Here is a 23,551-nt window from a genome sequence, read left to right on the forward strand (position 1 = left end):
TATTTTTTCCCGCATCGGCCAACAATTTCATTTTCTAAAACTGTCTGATTGCATTATATTATTTGCTTTTATCAGAACGCTAGCCACTTGCTGCCGGATGAGGTCCACACGTAATACAATTACTAACGATGGCAACAGGCTGGATAGGATAATGCCAGGAACAGGAATTGCCACAGCTTTTTACCGGAGTTTCATCGGAGAAAGGCAAAGGACAACCGGTTAAGCTTAAAAACAGAGCACTCTGGTCTGGCAAAAACTTTCCTATACCATAAGATATTCATACGGTGAAAGTGGGGTGATCTATCGTCTGTCGCCTCCTGTGTGGGACCTCCGAGGGTTGTTGGTCTGAAAATAACATCTGACGACTAGTTGATTGTACATGTTGAGCGCCTGGTTAAAAGGGTGAGACGCCCTTTATCCATTGACTCTGGCTAGCACTTAGCTTGTGTTCGTATATGAACTTAAGCCTAGTTGTGCTAAAGTTCTTCCCGTTTCGGGAGGCAGTAGCACATATTGGATGAAGCTCTGAAACTAAAGAGTCGTCTATCGATATAAAGCTTTCCCGTACTACGTACTTCATCTACGCGGTTTTCATGAAGAAGACGTTCAATGTGTTATTCATTCCTCTTGGGACTATTTCAGGAATGCTGTCTAGATTTTTCAGGAATAAATTTAGGATTTTTTTTTCATTTTTAAAATTTTTTGATGACTTTAGAATATGTATAGACAGTACTGATTTTTATAATTGTGGATTTCTGAGATACTGTTATGGATTTCTCTTCTTACCCATCTAGAAGAATTTCTCAAAAGATTATTTATAAAATACATCAAGAAATTCATCTACAAGTTTGTCCTAGGATAGCACTGAAAATACTACTATGATTTTTTAAGCTTTGTTCTGCTCAGGTCTGGATTCGCGGGGTGCCAAGGGGGGTGCCCGGGCTCCTTAAAATAGGGGGCCCCCGAGGATTGAAAAAAAAAACAACTGAAACACAGTATTGAATAAAATTTAACATATCCAAATCCGATACGATTTCCAATAGGGATATAATGACATGAGATTATTCTATATATAATATGTAGTAGAGTGTCCATTTCCCGACCAATTTCGTCATCTCGGGATTCGGGATAAAATTTGGTGCTTGTCCCGGGAAATTCCGGGATCCCGTGATATTTTTAGATTTTCTCTAGAAGTAGCGTGTTAAGTAGAATGGAAGTCAAATTAAATTTACTATTAAAAAATTAAACTTTTTTTGCAATAACGCAAAAGGGTGTAAGTGATATGTTGGTCGGTTTTAAGTGAAGTGTATTTAAATATTCTACTGTAATCAAGCTTTCTAACAGCTGATTTTTCCATCCAACAGAAAAAATCGTTTAAAAGTAGGTTGTTGTCACTTACACCGATTTGCTTCTTTCCCCTTCAGTTGAGTTTGAAGAGATTTTTAGAATCTGCATGAAGTTCGGAGCTAATTAGTTATAACCACATTTCGCTATATTATATTCGTGACAAGACATAATTTTTCAAATTTTTCATTCATTGAATATAAATTATCATTTATCTCGATGTGTATTAAAAATAAGTATTAAGATTTTTTTAACTTGTCTTGATATCAGTGAATGTTAACAGTTTATGTGTTAAAAACAAAGTTATTTGTTTCATGTTCCAATACATTTAATTTTTGCTTTCTCAGATAAATTTATTGAGAGAAGGCATATTAAAGTACTTTGGAGGACTGAGCTTAAAATTAGTTATAGAGATTCCAATACTACAGTGTCATTAGATTTATGATAACTTTCTTATCCAAATATTAATCCTTGATATATTTTGCTGTTAATTCCAATAGCTTTAGTATTACTTTTATTAAAAAACGTAGACGTTATTGCACCACAAAAAAATATCCTATCACCTGTATATTATTCCCATTGTTGAATAAAAAATGATATTGTTTAGTATTAAAATGCATTGGCTTTCAGTGAATTTTTATTTTCATCCCGGGAATCCCGGAATTTTCGGGATTTCCAAAATAAAATCCCGGGAAACGGAAAATTCCGAATTTTCTCAAATCCCGGGATTTTTGGCCCCGGGATGTCCCGGGATAGACACTCTAATATGTAGTAAGTAGGCAACTTCAGACAATTTTTATATGAATCTCTAAGTTTCAATTAGAATAATTCTATTCAACAACAAAAACCGTTAAGGTTGAATGAAAATCTTTTAAATTCTTTCCGGGTTAGTCTACAATAAATGTTCACAGCTTTCTGGAAAGATACAGTTAAAATTAAAGTGCTCTATGCCCTGAAATGATCTCGAACAAACAATATGGTAACGACTGTTTATTTTGATCTTAATCGCTAACAGTTGGCGCCAGTGGCAAAAAGTACAGACAACAACCCTTCGAACATTCAGTTTATCTGTGCTGGCCGCCTAGTGGCGACACTGATGTGTGTATTCCTTTCACTGATCGCGCTACGCTGGATTCTCAAATTTCTCAAATTTCAAACACAAGCGCATGGAAGAATGGTAGTCGGTGAACTGTCAAAACGTATGGAAAATAATGAAAAACGTAAATTACTTGTAATTAGGAAACTGGATCGAAAAAGTAGTGATTAGAAATCAAGCGTAATATGAAAACATTTCTTTTTGTGTTTAGTTCATCTTCCATTGTGCTTTCTTTGCTTCAGGATTCCGTTTTTACTACCACTGAAAAAGAGTCATCTATTGCCTTTTCACTTTTGAATATCGCCCTATTAAAGTTGACGAAGGTATTTGGTAATTCACACATTTTCATGAATTTACTATCAGGGTACTGATATTCCTGAGGTTACTGAAAATTCGATGTGTCCATTAGCCTGGGACACGGTTATATAAAAAAAATTAGATTCTCGCTCCAGTTCACTTTTTGGATTGCATTTAGGTCCCACACCAACTGTGCAAAATTTCAGCTCGATCGGAGAAACTATATCTTAGCGCCAGCCGTTCAAAGTTTGTATGGGATTTACTTTGGCAAAACTTACTCTTGTAAAGAAAAATTGCCAGAGGTCGCTGATTGTCGGTTGACCGAGGATGACGCTCACTCATGTGTTTCTCTGATAACAAATTGTACAAGATCTCATTGAATATTACAGGGAGTCCAATATTGTGCAGGTTTTCCGATAACATTTCTTTTGAAACTGAATAAAAAGTGTCCCTTACAACTAAAACACTGAATATAATCATGGCTATTGTTGTTTAAAATCTCAATGAATCATCTGTTTCCTTCTTTATTTTCTTTTTAGACTAGACTGAGAACGATTCATTCTAAGTTCAAATTACAAGTATTCGGTACAGATTATTTATTTACGCTATATGCACGAAGCGTTGTCGAGCTCGAGTGCGTTAAGAAGTTTTATTTTCAGAAAACTAAACTTCTCTATGCCTGGCGTTTTCGGCTGATTTTGAACCAAGGGCCCCCTTCACAAGATCTGACCCGCCCCTCCAGAAGTCTAAATCCGGCACTGCTTCTGATTCCAGGATTGACATTTTCAACTATTCCTGGTCACAAGGATCAAAAGGTCGAAAGAAAAAGGGTCGGTAGGATAAAATGTCGAAGGTACAAAATGTCGGAAGACAAAAAATCGAACATTATTTGCTTGGTAGGATGTTTTTCCTTTTTTGAAGAAAGATTTTTGCATTTTTGCCTCTTCCTGTTTAGTCTTCAACCTTTTGTCCTTTCAAACTTTTGTGTTTCGACCTTCTGCCTTAAAAAGTTTTATCTTTCTACCTTTTGTCATAGCTTCTTCTGCGATCTCTTTTGATATTTCTTCTAGAATCACATCCTAACTTGGAAAATGATGTATTCCTCAAGAATCAATTTAAAAAAAAGTAGGCTATCAATGAATTTTTTGCGCGTCATTGATGCATGCAAATCCGTTTTTAAAAGATTACCCAATCATCGTATCCATCACGATCAATGTCATCATTGTCGAAATCGTTATTGTCGATAACGACATACCAATCCCTTGTCTTCTCTTATAGCTCTCTAATAGAGCAGAACATGAATGATCGATCGTTAAGTTGACATTTTGAAAACCTTTTGAGACGCGATGGAAATTTGAAAGGATTTCACTTGCAAGGGTATGTATTCGCGAAACCCTTTTTAGAATCCTTCGAAAAATTGTATCGTTCACCTCCATTGATGGGGTGCTGTTCGACTAGCAAAAGTCGCAATAGCACACCCATTTCTGCTCACAAAAGCGCCACCATTGAATGGAGAAGAAGGTGTGTAGGAATGTCTGCTTGCTTATCGGTTTCCATACCGGCTAGAGGGTGTTATCACAATCAAATTTTGTGACTTTCTTTTGTTTTAGACGTTCGAGGTAGGGGAAGATTCAGAACATACGTCCAACGTTTTTCGGGAATTCTGGATAACCCACTTCCCTTTTTGTGACTCTTTTTTTCCAATACCTAATGCACCTCAACACTTTCGTAGACCCTTCTCATAATGATGGACGTAATTTTTGAATTCTCCCTAGGGTTTTTTGTTCGGATTGTATCGCGCGACCGGTAAAATAAACTTCTGGTAGCTTTCGTTACTATCGCTTCGTTCTTCTTCCGTGTGGACGTCTTCGATAAGGGACTTATGATTTTCGCTGTTCCCCGTTTCGTTATGATGGTTAGTGTGTTTGTCCGATAAATTGCATTAGGACTTAGAGCTTTGGAAGTGTTCGGAAGACATTAAATATTGAGGCATGCGATGCGACCATATCGAGTGGTGATGGTAAGCCGATCACCTTCCAGTTTCGGGCATAGTCTTTGAATTTTGTATGAGGCTCAACATTTTCATACATATTCTACATATTCTGATGAAATCTCGACAGTTGAATAGTTCGGCAATTTAAATTACTGAAAACGTTAATTTTTCACAGATCATAGCTTGGTGATATTAAATTTGCTCCAAAATTGTTTTTCCGTTAGCTACATGGAAAATAAAATATGCTCCCGGAAAAAATGAAAAAAAAAAAAATTTTTTTTTTGAAACAAAGTGAATACTAAAATTTTAATTACTGCTAAAAATCGATAACCAGAAAAACCTTCAAGAAAAAAAAAATAAACAGGATAGGGATGATGAGAAAAACAGTAAAAACAAACTTCATAAATTATAGATTATAGATAGTGAAAAATGATATTTGGGTCAACAATAGAAAAATAGGTGTTAATGGGTTGATGCTGAGGTGAAAATCTTTATTAAAGTCACTTTTTCCGTGGGTTTTAAGACATTTGGTTAAAAAACCTTTTGGTCGATTGACATTTTGTCGATTGACATTTGGTCGAAGAGACATTTGCTTTAATGGTCGTTTGGTCGTTTGTAATCGTTTGGTATTTTGTAATAGTTAATTGAAAAATTGTTTGGTTCAACAGTTATGAAACTGAATTCGAATCTTACACAATGGGATACTTACTTGATGGGCTACAATTCGCTACGATGAACCTGCGCCGAATGGATGAGTCTTCTCTACTGGGCTCGGTCCTGGGCCAATCCCTTCATGGCCATATAGGAGAACCGGAAGAATCAGTGTCTTGTATAACTCGAGTTTTGTTTTCGTTTGCAGGCTACGGGACTTCAGCTGGTTACGGAGTCCGTAGAAAGCCCGACTCGCGGCTGCAATACGTCTTTTCACCTCGCGGGTAACATCATTATGGCACGTCACTAGTGTTCCAAGATACAAGATCGCGAGGCACGAACGCCTCTTCCGCTGCCCGACGGTCAATCCCGATGATGTCGATATCGTCCGCAAAGCCAAGGAGCATATGAGAACGTGTGATAATGGTACCGCTTCTCTGCACATCGGCTCTCCTGATAGCACCTTCGAGCGCAGCAAGTTAGAAAAAGCGTCACTCTGTTTCAATCCATCTACACACTCAATCTGATCGGTAAAAATAACTGGGTTTTTGAACTACCGAAAAAATAGGTAAACTAAAAAAAATGTCAGAAATCGAAAAACAGAGATTTTTTACTGAAATTTTGCAGAGTGCTTTCTTTTTATATCATCGATAAAAAATAAAGCATGGTGAAATTTTCTTTTCAATTACGCGTGGCGATAGTTTTCATTTTACTGACTTTTTCGGTAGTTCCAAAACCCAGTAAAATTGTACCGACCCCATTATTTTGATCTAAGTGTGTAAGGTTACGAACGATGACGAAATACCACCACCCGCACACATGATTTCGATCCATCAAGCGTTGCACGAATCAGTCTAAGCAGCTTCGCCGGAAAGCCATGGTCCGACATAGTTTACCACAACTCGTTTCTTTTCACTGAATCGTACGCTGCTTTGAAATCTAAACACAGATGATGAGTCTGCAAGTCGTACTCCCGGAATTTATCTAGGATTTCACGCAGGGTAAAAATTTGGCAATCGCCGACAAAGGGCTCCTCATTGGGTCTGTTGAACAAAATTCCAAACAAATGATTTTGCACGCCGTGTTATCCCTCGGTAATCGGCGCACTCCAGTCGATGCCCTTTCTTGTACAAAGGATAAATGAGACCATCCAACCAACTAGTAGGCATTTGTTCTTCCTCCCATATCCGCGAAATGATACGGTGAAGGAGTTCGTGTAGCTGCTCACTTCCGTGTTTGAGAAGTTCGGCCGGGAGTTCGTCCTTCCCAGCAGCCATGATGTTCTTCAGCCCATTGATAGCTTTCTTTACCTAATCAAGCGTTGGACGTTACACACACTGTCCATCGTTATCGATTTGAAATCTGCTACCACATCCACTTTCGTTATCTCCGTTCAACAATGACTCGAAGTACTGAACATGGTATATTGAGTTTATTTTTGGCAAACATACTTTTCATCAGAAGTCAGTAACGAATCTTTGTACATGATAATTATTACCTACGATTTACATCGTGATTACTCTATGTACTAGTTCTATGAATTTATTATTCTTTCAAAATATCATCAATTTTTGGAAAAATGCTTCGTAAATATTTTCATTGCTCAGTTATTGAAATTAGCTTCTGTTGAATTTATTATTCTTTCAAAATGTTATCGTTATTCATACATTATTGCTGATAATTATCCAATGACAATCTTCAGTGAAAGTGCTCGAAAGCTTTATTATGTATTAAGTTTTACAGCGTATTATCGTTTGGAATGCAAGGACCAGACTTGAAACGTTAGAAACGGCATAGAAAAGTTTGGTTACCTGCTGCTTGTTTGCTTATAATGCACTTTATACATATAATGTATGGGTCAATTTAACTGGCCTTTATAGTGACTTCAATCTCAATTACATTGCTTGGGCAAATATGTGGCTTTAATGACGAGCCAGTGCCTTCGATTAATAATAAGTTGATAATTAATTCAATCGAGAATAATCAAACAAAAAAAAGTTTATCCTGTAAAGTGTGAATTGAGATGAGTCGACTCGGGTGACAAAACTTAACTTGTTTCCATTTGCGATCAGCTCTTCGTGTTTCTTACTCAGGCTCATAGAATATGCCTGATGTGTCAACTCAGGCTCATAGAATATGCCTGAGTAAGAAACATTACATCAAGTAACGTCAACAACGCAAGGGGTCAATAGATAATGTGAGGGTCTGGATTATCGTATCCCAAAATATCGCTCGTCGCATATTGAAGGCTTGAAATCTGTTCAAGAAATACCAGCACGCCAATGCAGGTTTATTGCACTCTGTCATGTTGTTTTAGCAAATATTACCTCCAGGCACTACCATATATGTTTCCTCCCTTTCCAATGATCCACTCACTTTGTATTAACTTTAACGTCAAAATGTCACTCTGTACTCTGAAAAATCCCTTATTAGACCAAATTTTCGACAAAATGTTCTTTCAACCAAATGTCTCTTCGGCGTTATGCCCATTCCACTTTCGACTAAATGTCGTGATCTAGCGATAAAGAAAATAATATCTCGCTTAACTTTTCAAAGTGAAAAAGCAAGAACCAGATGTTTGTAAGTTGAAAGACAAACACAGTGTGATTTGGAAATCAATGTGTCAACGGAAAATGTGAAATTTTTGTTTGTGAAGAAAAGCTTAACAAAGTTCAAGATTCGAATTCGGGAAAAGTTTCTGGCCAGATAGTCGAATAAATTTCGACGAAAACCTGGACCAATATTTGATAGACCTTATGAATGAACTGCTGGTAAACTATCTGTAGTAATCTTTGATTAAATAAAAATATAAACCTATCTATTTTCGGCTTAACAGTCATTTAAACAATTGCGTTGACTACTTTCTTATCTTCGTCTACGTTTCGGTCCGGGAGTGGACCTTCTTCAGAGATCGATGTTAAATCAACATTATTTTGAAAGGGTTGCTTTTCTGCCACAACTTGCATCGTTCTGATTGTGTTTGGCTTGAATTTAGATAAACTTTGATAAGGGTTATTCGAAATACTAATCTAGAGGTTTTGCACTAGCTACACAGGAATTTTGTATTGTTCGAGGAAGTTCTCTAGAATATCCTGAATATGTTCCATTATTTTCGAATGTGTCCAAAAATTATTCGTTTTGTACCTCTACGACATTTGAAAAATCTTTAACGAATTTCATGCAGTATGTTTTTCATAAACAAGAATGTCGATAAACATTATATCAAAATTTGTTTCAAGGAGTTCATGGATTTGATAAACTACGAGTTGTCTACCAGCTAAAATCAGAGATTCAGAATAGAAGCCCCTGTCGAGCCTATTTGTCTCGTAAAAAATAAAGAGTGAAGCCTCCTTTGCCCAATCTTTTTGATAATTAGCAACCAAGGTTCCTGAGCAGAAGAAAGTAACTTCTGAATACTAAACTAGGGTATTCCATACCAGATAATTTCCAATACTTACAACCTGAATGAGGTATGAATGAGCCCTGCATAAGAGGTAAAATACCTCAAATAATATCTCAAGCATATTCTACAAACACCAAACTGGTAACTAAATCAGGTATTGTAATACCTCAATAATACTTGATGGATTTTCAAATAAAAGTGAAATTTTTCATTAGTAGTTCAATACCTCCAGCAGACCTCAATAGCTGTTTAATACCTCAATGAAGTATTTTAAATTGTTTTAAAGATTTTTTTCATTACCATTATAATACCAAATTGAGGTATTGATAACTGAAAAATACCTAATTTTGGTATGATACCAAAATATGGTATGCATAAGTTATTGGAGAGTTATTTGTTCCTCCTCGGGTTTATTCCTGACAAATAACTGTTGTCATTTTTTGACATATGCTTATATTTTTGAAGTCATTTTCTAGTCATTAAGTAACAGACTCTGTCTCAGTTGGGACTTAACGTTCTCACTAGGACAGAGCCTGCCTCTCAGTTTAGTGTGCAAAGCGCACTTTAAAGTTATTAACAGAGCTCTCTTTGCCAATGTTTTTATCAACAAACATTGCCTTTCAAAACAAAAAAGTACTTTCGCATAATTTTTTTTTTTAATTTTTGGATGATAATTCTGGACAAACATTTGAAAAGGGCCCAAGAGCCTTTTTTCAGAAACGTTGCTTTTGAGCCCTTTTTAGCCTGCCCAAGCAAACTAACACCACTATCAGAAAGATAGGTGTTAGCTTTTCCTGATAGCGGTATTAGTGAGCGTGATCGAGGGCTACGAAGGTTTTTCTTCATAAATTCATGTACCGTGATGCATCAATACTCGGACGCTTGAGCAGTGCCAAATGTTCTGATACTAATTTTAATCAATATTCTTTAAATTTTTGAATGGACCGTAACTTCACAAATCATTTCGACATTATTTTCATGAAAATAACAAGTATTCATGTTAAAATAAAGAATTTAATACAAAAATAACGAAACCAGTTGCACTAGTCTTGAGCGGTTAACATCGTCCATTTGGCATAACCTTCGAAAAAGAATGATTCGGAAGAATCTAATAAAGTAATAAACATATAAAACTAGTGGGCCTAAAAATCGTATTGGAAATGCACAGCGATTCAGCAAAATTACACAGAAGGTGGCGAATTCGAGTCCTGATAGGTCGAATTATTTATAAGTTTGATTAGTTTTCCACGGTATCATCGTAGAGCATTAAGTTGATAAAATTCTCTGTCCTACTTGGTACGTAACGCTAAATAGAAGACGGTGAAATTTAACTTGCCTTCTAAGTGTTGCACCTCTTTCCTCGTCGCTCCACAGGGTGCAGTTGAGGGTTATACTCGTATGGTTGGAAAATGATGGAAAAACTGAAAACAAGCAGAATCGTTTTCCGACACGTTTAAACGAAGTTGCACAAAATCGAGTACGATTTGCACAACATTAAGCTCTTCTGGATCTACACATCAGATGTGTACTTTGAACACATGCTGAGGGATAATTTCTTTTTCTTTTCTTAAAAGTATGTGACAGATAAAGAAGCTTTACAATACTAAGCATCTCTTAGCGTCGTGGAGTTTAAAAAAAATCAATAGAAATGTGTGAAAATAACACTTGGTGTGTTGGTTCAGTTTTGTGTAGCTTTATTTTAGAGAGAACATGCTGCTATGGTACGCTCACGTGGGAGCTCATTTGAAGATGTTTTTCTGTTTATGAGTATGATTTACTGCTTGTAACAGGTGGTCGGAAATCATTCAGCATCACATTTTGGTGTTTATTAATAGGTTGCATATGAGCGATGAATGGAAAATTTCCCGACACTCGACAGAAGCATTCTTTCTTCCCTGTCAGTAGGAAGCGATACGATTGGATGAATAGTTTGCAAAATAGCAAAAATTAAAGCTGAGCTTCATGGAATATGCATAAGAATCAAATCTAGATGCACTAGAAATGCCAAGTTTTCCGTCAGTATGATTCTAGAAGAACGTTTGCCTGTACCACCTCATTCGAATACGCCCGGAAAGAGTAAAGCCACAAACGACAATTTCATATCTGGAGCATTTGTGTGCTGATGAAGCTTTTCATATTCAATTTGAATCTAATTAGCATAAATTAAATCCCACCGGATATATACACGTTCCCTTTTCCGCTCTATTTTGCATGTCGGTGCACTTTTCTTCCCTTACATGGTTGCAGGATGGCAAAGTGCTTTCCGGTGGAGTGGAATGGTATTCGCTTTACTGCTGGCTGCTTTGATAGAGGAGTGGTGTTTCCTGGTTTCGGTCTTTTTTTTGTCCTCGTCGAGATGATAAAACCGAGATAAAAAGCAGATGTAAGTTTTGTTATTAGAGATAAAAATGCACAATTAGCGGTTTCTTCTTGTATTTATGGATAGAGTGACCCTTTTTCTTTAAACAAAGTATTAGAAAACTACATAGTAGTGTATGATTTGTAAACTTTAGATTCTTTGAGTTAACATTGCAAAAAGAAATGTTCTGCCACGCCAGCAAAATCGATAATCGTCCTACGACATAGACCGAATTATTTCTATGAAAACCACGTGATAACATATTCATGAGTAGTAACACCGCTTTCTTCTTTTTGCGCATTGAATGAGATTTTCCGGTTTACGACTCACCACTATCATCTTTCATAATTCCGAATGTCTAATTAACAACTCCCCCTCAATCATCACGTTATCTTAAATTGAAGCACATCGGAGCACATATATTTGAGTGCTGACGGACAGTCCGGTTTTTTCCAGCATACATACATTTCTGATGTGGGTAAAGCATCCGTCTATCTGCAACCAAGTCAGTCAGTTAAATTGCTCGAAGCAGATCTTGAAGACAGTAATTGGTTGACAGAATCATTACGACTCGTTTTCCTAATTGATAAGAGGCATGGAGACTGAATGCCACTGGACAGAGACATTGCTTTATCGTGGGCTTTTCTGCAGTAGCATCCCATCAAAACGTTTACGTTTGCTGTAGCTTGTTAGTCGTATCATTAGGCCATAGTAACGGCTGCCTAACGAGCGCGATTTGATTCACCAGCTGTTAGGAAACAGTCAAATGTGAAAGCATTAGGTTGAAAAATATTTTGAATTATTTATTTTCAATCATACTGTTTCGGATCAACTGGTTAGAAAACATACGAATAGAACTGTTGCGTACCTTTTGGTGAGTAAACGTGCTCTTGCCTACAAACATGTGACAACATGCTGCTCTTAAATTTTTGGCATGAGCGGGATTGATTTGGAAACAGAGAGACGAACGAATGCAAAATGAGGATTTCATCAGTACAGGTAGCTAGATATCGGTCAAAATTAAACAATTTTCAACAACTTTGATTCAACTGCCCGAGCACGAGGAAATTCTTGAAGAATACCAAATGCGAGTTTTCAATACGAAAAAAGAACTGTCAGGAGAAATTCAGAAAAAAAATATATTCAATACTTTTGGGAAAACCTCTGAAGGGTTTTTAATGGATTCAGCCCAAGGAGATTTGCAGAAGTAATTCCATTCAGTACTAACTTCAGAATATCTGCATTTTGCGAAGAGTTCTTCGATTGATTTCTAATATACCAATGCAAATTTGCAGATAATGTTTTCAAAGACATCTTAGGAGATGTTTGGAGAGACTGTTGGAAGAACTTCTTGAGACATCTTCGAGTATCTCCTGGAGAAATATCCGTAAGCGCTGTAGAAACTCTTAGATGTTGTGCATCGAACAATTACTGACCACAAAATCAATGGTTGCTATTCCGTAATTGACCGAAGTCAGTGAAGATGCACAAAGAATACACTACAAGTTTGGCTGGGATTGGCCATAGTCTTCTTCAGTGTGTATAATTCAATGCCTCTATTTATACAGAGTCAATAACATCGCTGGCCACGTCCTTGCAGTCAGGTAAGATTTGGAGGAAAGGAATGTTAATTTGTAACCTTTGCTATTTGAAGACCGTGTTTGCCTCTGCATCTCCACAAAGGTAACTGGCAGGGATGTTTGTTAGTAAGAAGGATCGTTGGGTAACAGGATTCACTTTGATGAGCGATTAGACCATGATGAAAAATTATGTGTGAGATATAAATGCTTATAAATATAATATTTTTCGTGAATATGAAAAATTTCCAAGTGGAAGAAAATTAATACCGACACTTGAAGTGACGAACCATTCAAAGTTTATTGAACAATACATAAAAGTAACCTCCGTTCTGCTGTCAATAGAAAGCGTATTTTATTCATTTGAAAAGAAGAGAAAAATAAACTCGATTGATTGGACTATTGTAGAATACTCTTATGCCGACACTCACAGTGACGAACTATTCATAGTTTGTTGAATAATCATATTCACCCACCGTTGTAACGATGAAAATGTGTAGTTATACATATTTAACAGATATGAAATAAAAGACTGGAACGAGCTCACCAATTTATTCACCATCCTCGACTGAGCAGCCACAAATCACCTTCAGCTTGGGTTTCGCGAATCACTGGCCAGCAAAACGCGCGAAAGGCCGATAGCTTGGGCCTTCGCAAAATACTGCCCAGCAAAAGAAGCGCGAACCGAGCTACAAACAAAAAAGAAAAAATCACCCCGATTGCGCACCAAAAATGATCCCGATGGCACAACACACTGCCCAGCAAAAAAGCGCGAACCGAGCAACGAACGAAAGGGAAAAAAATCACTCCGATTGCGCGCCAAAAACAATCCCGATGGCTTGGGTCATCACAACACACTGGTTAATGTCTGGAAGAACCAGCTATAAATTTGATGTATACTTAACAGTTCAAATTCTCGAAAAGTAGGGAACAAACATAATAGTTCATTAAAATGCGATTCTAGCAGCTTGACACAGATGTTTAGATATAAATTGGCCTCTTTTTAGTAAATTTGAAGCTTCCAGGGACCCGAAAATGGTTATTTGTAGGATCAATCAAATGCAGGACTCATTGTTATCCAAATCAATCGTTTCTCAAAAGGTCTATGCTGATTTAATTTTCTAAAAAATCCTTGATATAGTGGCCACAGTATAGCCAATTCCGGGAATTATAACGCACAGTACTCTGTTCACCCGACCTGACCCAGTGACCCACCGCACTGGAATAACTCCGGCCACAGGAATATTCCCGAGATCCTCTGGCCACTTTTGTAACTAGATATGTGTGCGAGTATAGTGACAAAAAATAATTGAAATCCAATATGTATTCACTGAATGGTGAGAGTTTTAGTTATTTTTCTTTCACTCAGGCCTATATGGGTTAAATGTTGAACCGCCTTAATGAACGAACGACACTACTATCAAGATGGGATTTATTTTTGGATCACTAAACAATATCAAATTATGGTGAAAGTTTAAAAACTTTTAATTTGAACAAAGACGATAGTTGGGTATGCGTTTCCACTCGGGCATCGCTTCTCGTTCAGCAGGTTTCGTTCGCGTTGTTTACACTGAAATTGTGCGTTCCTGCTAAATTGATTTCAATTATTCGCCGTTTAACTTTTCGCAAATAAACACAACAAAGTGAACTTGCCGACAGGTTCGCTCCGCACCTTGCGCTTCCACATATCGCAGTCATAGCTTGGCAGGCAGGGAGCTGTCGAACGATCGGATCGGTGGGAGTGTACCCTGGTCATGACTATGCGTGGGTTCCGAGTCGAGTGATTGGTTTATGTGACTAGAAACTGCTCCTGCCCACATGACGGAAAATCAATCTCACGTTCGTTTTGTTCTGATATAAACCACGGCAAAGCAGAGATTTACAATCAAATGGTAACAGTAGTTTAGGCGGTTTGTGAATTGGATAAGTTGATGGTAATTGTCAAAGCATAATCGTTCGACTCGTGTATTATAGATCATTAGAACAAGTTTTGTTCTAAAACAGCTGCTAAGTTGAACCGTAGCTAACGTAAGCTTGAAAATCATTCAATCACTAAACTAGCTATACCATTATCTTATTTGTGTTTAGATGGATTAAATTACATTCATGAACTTTCCCCAAAACAACAGAGCAACTTGTTTCAATTACAATCATAAAGAATCACTATGTGATTTAGTGACGAAATGCCACTTTCACGGTAATCAAACTAAATGTCACACTTTATTTTCACTTTTTTTGGCCCCAAACCACATTTTGGTAAAGAAACTGCTTATAAGTCTTTCTAACTAAACGCTACAATTGGAATTGCTGATATTTGAAATGGATCATCCGTAGATTTTTCACCACATCACACCACATCAACATCAATTGACACTATTCATACGATTGTCAACCATTTATTTTAATCATATAATAATATTTATTTTTCTCGGATCATCATCCTTGTAGACTTGAAACCTCCTAGCTTTTTCTTGTAGTTGTACCAGGTAATAGTTTTTCTTTTGTTTTCATCCAAGTATAGTCCATTCAGGTTGCTAAAATATAGACCGATAGGAAAGGAATGTGTATTCAATACTTTTTGATCAGAACTTTTTGCTATTACCTGTCGAGACAGCTGCGAAACCACCAGGCACCTGTGACATACACCGCACAATTCTTCCGAGGATCTTTGTCGTTATCATTATCTTTCGTTGAAAACATCATACCTTTGTGATGCCTTGACAGTGAATCGCCGGCCGTTCCACTGTACTTCCCGAGCTTATTCAACGAATATTTTTCCTCCTCACTGCCAATCTCAAGTCCATCATACTGAGCATAAACGTACTTGCCATTGAGATCTTGAAGTTCAATCAATAACATACAATTTCGATGTTTCGTTAGCCGATGTACAATTTCCAATCCGATCCAAAATTCCCCTTCAATCGAACCAAAGCCATCCCTATACTCGGTCCAATTGCGATTGAAGTCAATCGAACCATCGAATCGCCGTTGGATAACTAGCCATCCACCTTTGAACGCCTCTTGCTCGCAATATCCTTCGAAAGGTTGTTCGTTGGCAAAGAGACTTAACGAGTATTTTCCAGATACCTTTGTGGGTTCTTCCGCACATGACGAAATTGTGTTTGATTGTTCACTGTTCGATAAAGCACCTTGGGGTCGATATTCAGGGTGATTTTGACTCGGTAAGTTAGTTGTTGTTGTCTCTTTGAGATGCACCAAGATTTGATTCAATTGATTCACAAGATGATCTTGATTATGCATCACTCGTTCCATAAGCGATTTGATTTCCAGTTTTTGTTCTATGAATGTAGCCTCAAGATGCTCTATTCTTCGATCAAGTGCACTACATTTCACTGTCGAGGATTCTTCAATGAAGTTGGTGGTTTGCAAAAATGCGTAATCGCTGATCACTATTACACAATAAATAATAATCATCTGTCGGGACATTTTTGTCCTAAACTGCAGCAAAAATCGTTCAACCACGAATACGTGTGATTTCTTTGCCCTACTGATTTGAAAAGTGGCAAAATTGATTAATAGTCACTTATGCTCAAAATTATCAGCAATACTACTGAAACATCCATTTCTGTGGGGGCAGAATGTGATAAGAGGCCAACTGACTGCGTGATAGTAGCCAACAGTAGTAATATTCTCATTCGACTCGATTTCACATGCAAATATGTGAGTAACTAACATACTAACACCTATTCCTGTATTCCATTTGTTATAAAAGGAGAGAGAATTTGGAGCTGGGAATATTATTGACCTGACATTTTTTTAAGGATCTAGGATACCGTAATCAATCCTGCTGATATTTAACATAAGAGCTGTCGAACAAAGACCTTCCTTAGCCGAATTGTTAAAGTCCGGAGCAACAAAGGAAAGTCATGGTGAAGGTGTCTGGGTTCGATTCCCGGTCGGTCCAGGTTCTTTTCGTAACGGAAATTTTCTTGACTTCCCTGGGCAGAGTATCATCTTACCTACCACACAATTTACGAATGCGAAAATGACAACAATGGCAAAGAAAGCTCTCAGTTAATAACTGTACAAGTGCTCATAAGAACACTAAGCTGAGAAGCAGGCTCTGTCCCAGTGGGACGTTAATGCCAAGAAGAAGAAGAAGAAGAAGAACAAGAAAAAGAAGCTGACCAACAACTCTTAGTCTAATGTTTAAGAATCTTAAATTTTTGAAAGCATAAAAAATATCCATTTTTTGCAATCTTGTACAGATGACACGTCCTTTGGTAGAGAGGCCTGTGTCAATCGGAAACAAAGAATTTTGACATCCCTGAGGCAACTCAGGTAACGTAATTTTCAAGATGTTTACGCCCTGAAGACCGTTTACTGCGCAATCGTTCGTAGCCTCCTCGAATATGCTGTTCAAATCTGGACACCATATCAAGAAACGCATATTACTCGCATAGCAAGGGTGCAACGTTGTCCCGCCCACATCCGTTGTTCTATACCGCAAGACATCGTACGGTATTTGGACAAAATCACCCGATGGAAAGATGTTTTAATTTGTTAAATGTTGATGTTTTCGACTTTGTTGTGAGTAGAATTGAGTTTAAAGTTAGAATAAGACTATTACATTCGATTAAGATCAATACAGTATGTACAGCAACGCTGAAGACGAAGTGAAATAAATAAAAAAAAATGTGAATGCATTGTACAAATAAAAAAATGGCACGGACAACGTCTTCAGTCATGTAGCTACACATACTATAACTTAAAACTAGGCAACGAACAAGCATTGCCTGATGATAAAGCCGAGAAAACATTCCACATGAAAAGTTTCACCAGCTGAAGCAAGAATTTAATCCACACTTGATGACACGATGCGTTTACCTTAATCTCGCGTTGAGTATCATACAGGCGTATCTGCAGTGATCGATTTCTCTTCGTCGATTTTCTCTTTGCATTATTACACGAAATTCAATCAGGGTTCGAAACATTTTATGGTGCAGTACGATGAAGGATGATGAGTCAAAAATAGCAGAAGTCTACTGAGTCAAAAATAGCAGTTCAAAATAGTCACCCGGCCAAGTAATTAGCTAAAGAGAAAATTGATGAAGAGAAATCGATCACTGCAGTTACGCCCTTATGATACTAAACGCGAGAAATGAAGACATTATCAGCATGGCTACGAAGGCAAGAAATCGACCTTAAGGAACGCTAGCTTTTATTAGTCAGACTTTGAGTTTTGATATTTGACATTAGTTTACGATTTGACAGATAGCTTCTTCTAGCATTCTATGGTTAAACTACTTAGGTTTCCTAATTTTACAATGAAACCTGTCAAACACTGTAGACACTGTCTGGAAGAGCAAGATCAGTAGACTGGCCTTCAGATTTGTTGGGACGTATTTAATTCGTTAGACATAGAAGTTGATGAACGCATGAATTTTCATGTTGGAATCCAAACTGTTCATTATCAAAAATTGATTTCCATTTCATGCGAACCAAAATTCTATTAATATTACTTTTTCAAATAGCTAACTGATAGAGGAAAGCAAGCTTATTAGATGATAGCTGGATAGCGTTGGCACCCAGTTTCTTCAGTTTTATATTTGGTATTACCTTGTAATGTCTTCCATGTATCAGGAAAATATGCTAACTGAAAACATTTGTTTTCCTGAAACATAAATTTGGAGGGAAACCTTGATACAGTTCAAGATCTGCTTTAAATTTAGAAATCTAATCACTGTTGGTGACACCCATTGTTTACTTTTTTTAGGACAACTTGTTCCAATTCACTAAAAATAGAAACAACTTGTCTGTAGATCTACGATTCTTCTACGATTTTCAGTAGATCCAATACCCATAAACGGGAGAAAACAAAAAAGTTCTTCTTGTTTAAGATGTATGTGTAGTAGGGTGGTTCAAAAAATCGTTTTTGTTCCACACCGCTCATTCGATTCTAGATCAAATTCTGAGTGTCCTCCTAAAATTTTAGCTGATTTGGATGGAAACTGAGCCTGCACAAGCCCTTCACTGTTTTTCTGGGAATTATTTTTTACTAATGAGTAATTACTCATTCGATCGATCATAGTGTTAGCCAATGTGCTCTTGAGGGTTAGAGCAACGCTAATATTGTTAAATACATTCATCAGCTACAACATTGCTGAAGATCGTTTTTAAATCGGCTGTCTCAGTTATTATGTGAGTGTGTTTTTTTTATGAGTTGAATAGCTTTGGCTATAATAATTGAGTTGCTCGGCAGGCATCACTGGATATGTGCAGTGAAACATGGAAGCCATGATTTGCGTGTGCTACTTTTGGCACCAGATGCAGCAATGTTGCCTGTTCAGAAGAGAAATGAGCAATGTTGAAGAATTTCCGGTTTGATATAAATCAGTATCAGATATAAATCAGTAACAGTGAGACGTCTGATTTGAATACGGTCTTCAGCAAAGTTGAAGCTGACAAATGTGTCCAAAAGAATCAATGTGGTTCTAACCCTCAAGTAGACAAACACCATGACCGATTAAATGAATTGTTACCATAGTGATTTCCATACAAACTTTGAAGGGATTGTGCAGTCTCAATTTTCATCCAAATGAGCTCAAATTTTAGGAGGACACGGGATTTGGCTTAGAATTGAATGAGCGGTTTGGAAATAAAAAAAAAAACAATTTTTTGTGCCACCAGACCTTAATTTGTAATGTGTAATGTGACCTTAACGTCGAAAAGAGCCACCAGATATCGCCATCAAGTACATCTTTGAAGATATCCATATTGATTGTTCTCAAGAAAAAATGTCAGCTTTTGAGCATTTGGTATATCCAATTGGTAATCAGTGTAGGTTTCGTGAAGCTTCCAATAAAGCATCGAAAGTCACGTTATCAAAGGCATCCTCAGGATTATCCTTTCTAGATACAACTTTGTTTACACAGTCACAGAGAGTCACAGAGGACTTTCCAGATTAGTTATCAAGTTGATTCACATGAGGAGGCATGTTTGCCAAATAAACATCACGGATGTGATGATCGATAATGCGTTCCAGACATTTCAGAAAAATAGAGGTCGGACTGACTGGTCTAAAATAGCGTTGGGCAAAATTGTCTATAACATCGATGTTACTGAATCGATTCACATTTGAACTGCTGAATCGATTCACCGATTTAATCGAATCTCTTGAATCGATGTTTTTTGAATCGATTCGAATCGAATTCAAATTTAAAATATAGTTTGAAATGAGACCAAATGCAATTACATTCAATTTTAATATACCTCAATTAAATCAGTTCTGAAACTCAATAGAACAAAAGGCTTATTAAAAATTTGATTTATTTTTCATCATGCCATTCAGAAACATTTAAATTTTTTTACAAAATGAATAGAATCAAAAAATCGAATAAAGAGAATCGATTCACTCGATTTCAGATGCCCCAAACATCGATTCAAAAAATCGATTAATCGGAATGAAAACATCGATTTTCGGAACATCGATTCAAAATCGCCCATCGCTAGTCTAAAACTCTTCGCTTCTTCATACGACGCATGTCCTCCTTTCGGGATAAACTTTACAGTAATATCACGCCAGGATCTGGGAATATACCCGGTAGCAAAATTGCTTACAAGTAGCTTTTTCAAAACATGTTTGATAAACTTAAATCTCTTCTGGAACAGAACAGGATAAATCCCATCTGCTCCTGGAGATTTGAAAGGAGCAGAACTATTAAGCGCTCATTGAATCGATTCAGTAGTTTCGATACTGTGAGCCGAGGCCAGAGACGCATAACTACATGAAAAGACATTTGTTTCATCCGTAGATGCTATAATATAGCATATTATCCACACATCCAGCGAGATCACCTAATGGTGAACGAATTTTGTTCACTTGGAAATCCTTAAATTTTGCAAAAATTTTGATCAGCCGACTAACTTTACTAAAACTGGAAACATTTGTACAAAGGTTTTTCCAGCAGTTCGAAGATCCTTCCTGTGAGCCTTGCAAGCCAACTTGAACGACTCTAACCCAGCTGAACGGCGTATGTTCCAACTCTTTCTACATTGTTTGCTGAGTTTAGTCAGATCTAAATTCGACCATGGGGCACCTTCCTGTAGTCTTCACAGACCGCAGAGGACATGCTTCTTCAAAAGCTTCCATAATGTAGGATGTTGTAGTATCAACGGGATCATCCAAATAACATGGATTTTCAATGGACGGAGAATATCCATGAAATTTGGTCGCAACCAATTCCCAGTTTGTTGACCGGGGATTCATAAAACGCAAAGACTGCGCAGTTACATGTTCAAAGAAGATGTAGCGATGATCAGATAATGATTCCTCATCTAATACATGTCAATTCGTCAACTCGTAGCTGATTCTATACGAGCAGAACGTTATGTCTAACACTTCTTCTCTAGTAGATACCTTGAAGGTTAGGCGATTGCCTTTATTAAGTAATCCAACATCTGTATTACTTAAGTATTTCATCAAACTGGAGCCTCTCAAATTGATATCTGAACTCACCCAGATTATGTGATGAGCATTGGCATCACTGCCAAAATTGGGTATTGTTCAGTTGTCAATACCTCAATTTGGTATTATAAAGGCAAAAAATCTTTAAACAATTAAAAATACTTCATTGAGAGACAGGTATTGAAATCTGCTGGAGGTATTCAACTGCTATTGAAAAATTTCACTTTTATATGAATTCCATCAAGTATTATTCAGGTTTTACAACACCTGATCTAATTTTCAGTTTTGTGTTTGTAGAATATGCTTGAGATATTATTTGAGGTATTTTACCCCTAATGTAGGGCTCATTCATACCTCCTTCAGGTTGTAAGTCTTGGAAATTATCTGGTATAGAATACCTTAGTTTGGTAATCACAAGTTATTTTCTCCTGCTCTGGTAGGGCTATTGTATAAGTCTGTAAAGATTGATCGTTGCTGTTCTTTTATGCTGAAGATTGATCTGAGCTATCCTAACCGTAGCCACTATCCAAACTAGGTAGGATTAAGCTTTTTGCAATTTTAGCACAAAAACGAACAGCAGTGAAAAAGTCGAATCGGTATCTACTGAAAGCCACCAAAGGCAAATAAGCATAGTATACACTGTGTAAAACGCATAATGCGTAACCGTATAAGTGAAAATTCAAATTATATAACAAAATATTTTTAAACCATCCCTTATTTAGCCTCAGGCTAGAGACTGAAAAAGGGCAGCCGATTATCTCGGAGAACCACAAGTTCACCACATTTCTATAATATTTGGAGTAATCTGTTTTATTTGAATAACTTTCGAATCACCATGACATTTATAACACTTGTTTTGATCGCCCATTCCAGAAATTTGTCTCGAAAACTAGATTTAAATAAAAATACCATGACCCTACAGTTATAAATCAAAAAGTGTGGAGTCCTATAAAACTCAATAAAAACGACATGGAAAACGTAAAATTGTCATTTAAAAGCACGAATTGAATCGTTTCAAACTGGAACTTCAGTTAGTGAACTGTTTTGAGTGTAATACTCACATAGGATGGCATAAAAATTAAAAATTGTATCGTTTCCTGAAAACCATATTATGGATCAATTTTCATGGATCAAATTGTGACATATTACGGATCAGTGTGCAAAATCAAGAGATTTTCAACTCAATACATCTGTATTGCATGAATTGGAGAAAGTTTTGCACCCATTTTTGCCTGCTAATAAATGAAATTTACAAACCTTGATGTTTTATTAGTTTTATCCTTAATGCTATTCTCTGAAAATGTCGAATCCAATGCTTAAAATGGCAAAAATCTACATTCTCTGGAAGTGATCCATAACCGTGGTAAACGATCATTTCCTGGTCCATATTATGGATCACTAATTAGAAGTGCTAATGTTCGGTATTTAGAATCAACAATCAAGGAAAATGTTTTCCAAAGACGAATTCATACTAAATCGGAACAAACGAGCATTTAAATTTTACCACCTGTGGGAGCTTATGAATGCTGACGGTACTTCTTACAGAAAACGACCAACGTTTATGTTTTGAGCGAGTTATTTGATGTTGAACGCCAAAGTGATCCGTAACTGTGGGTGATCCGTAACTGTGTGGGCATGGTATCATAATCGTATCACGAAATGTAACAATTTTTAAGTTTTCCTATTTTTATCTTGCCATATTGGTATCGTTCATGTATCTTTTCATCACGCGTATTTATTTCATTCACTCCACTTTATTTATTTCACTCCAGGCTCCCCGAGCCGAAAGCATTCCACAGGGATTTTATATGACATGGGAATAAATTACAATTGCATCACAAGTCGTCGTGTCATTTGTTTCGTAAAGCTGCTTTTACCCAACAATTCAACTGTTCCGGGAAAAGGCAGAGTTACATGCATAGTAGTGCATCACGTCGCCGTCGTGTCATCAACCGGTGCATGCATGTGGAAACAGCAGTATCCAGATAAAGAGGCAGATCCTGTGACACAAAATATGAATATTAAACACTGATCCGCTTTGCATGCCACAGGTAACTATATTGTACCCGCATCATGCAAACACCGGCAGAAATTGAGCAGCTTCTCCGGAATCTGGATTATCTACCGCACGTACCACATATATGGGTAACTACTGAAGCGCGAAGCTCAATTTGAATTAAACTTTCAACGAATCACACAAAAGAAGCCATTTATTTCACTGGTTCAACTATTCTGAAGCATCCGTTTGAGCTTTTGTCTCCTAAGCTTGCATACTTCCCCATTCAGCGTAGGAAAGCGGGATCGTCATGTTAACGTGGAAAATATATTATGCATTCGATTTTCTCATAATGAGGGTCAACACTCAACTTTTCCACCTTTCAAAGCGGCAATCTGAATTGGAAA

General features: G+C 37.1%; 2 protein-coding genes across 6 annotated transcripts in view; one reads left to right on the forward strand and one right to left on the reverse strand.

The window, feature by feature from the left end:
• Nucleotides 1–23,551, forward strand: part of LOC5572902 (1-phosphatidylinositol 4,5-bisphosphate phosphodiesterase classes I and II) — a 235,407-nt gene that overhangs the window by 72,648 nt on the left and 139,208 nt on the right. The gene's annotated exons all lie outside the window — the stretch shown is intronic.
• On the reverse strand, nucleotides 15,101–16,424 carry LOC5572899 (fibroleukin). Its single transcript, XM_001660588.2, has 2 exons — nucleotides 15,323–16,424; nucleotides 15,101–15,254 (listed from the first exon to the last, which is right to left on the reverse strand). Exons 1-2 carry the CDS (start codon nucleotides 16,165–16,167, stop codon nucleotides 15,140–15,142), a joined length of 960 nt encoding a protein of 319 aa, XP_001660638.2. The 5' UTR covers nucleotides 16,168–16,424; the 3' UTR covers nucleotides 15,101–15,139.

Source organism: Aedes aegypti, chromosome 2 (assembly GCF_002204515.2).
Source record: "Aedes aegypti strain LVP_AGWG chromosome 2, AaegL5.0 Primary Assembly, whole genome shotgun sequence".
In the NCBI taxonomy this organism is placed as follows: Eukaryota; Metazoa; Arthropoda; class Insecta; order Diptera; family Culicidae; genus Aedes; species Aedes aegypti.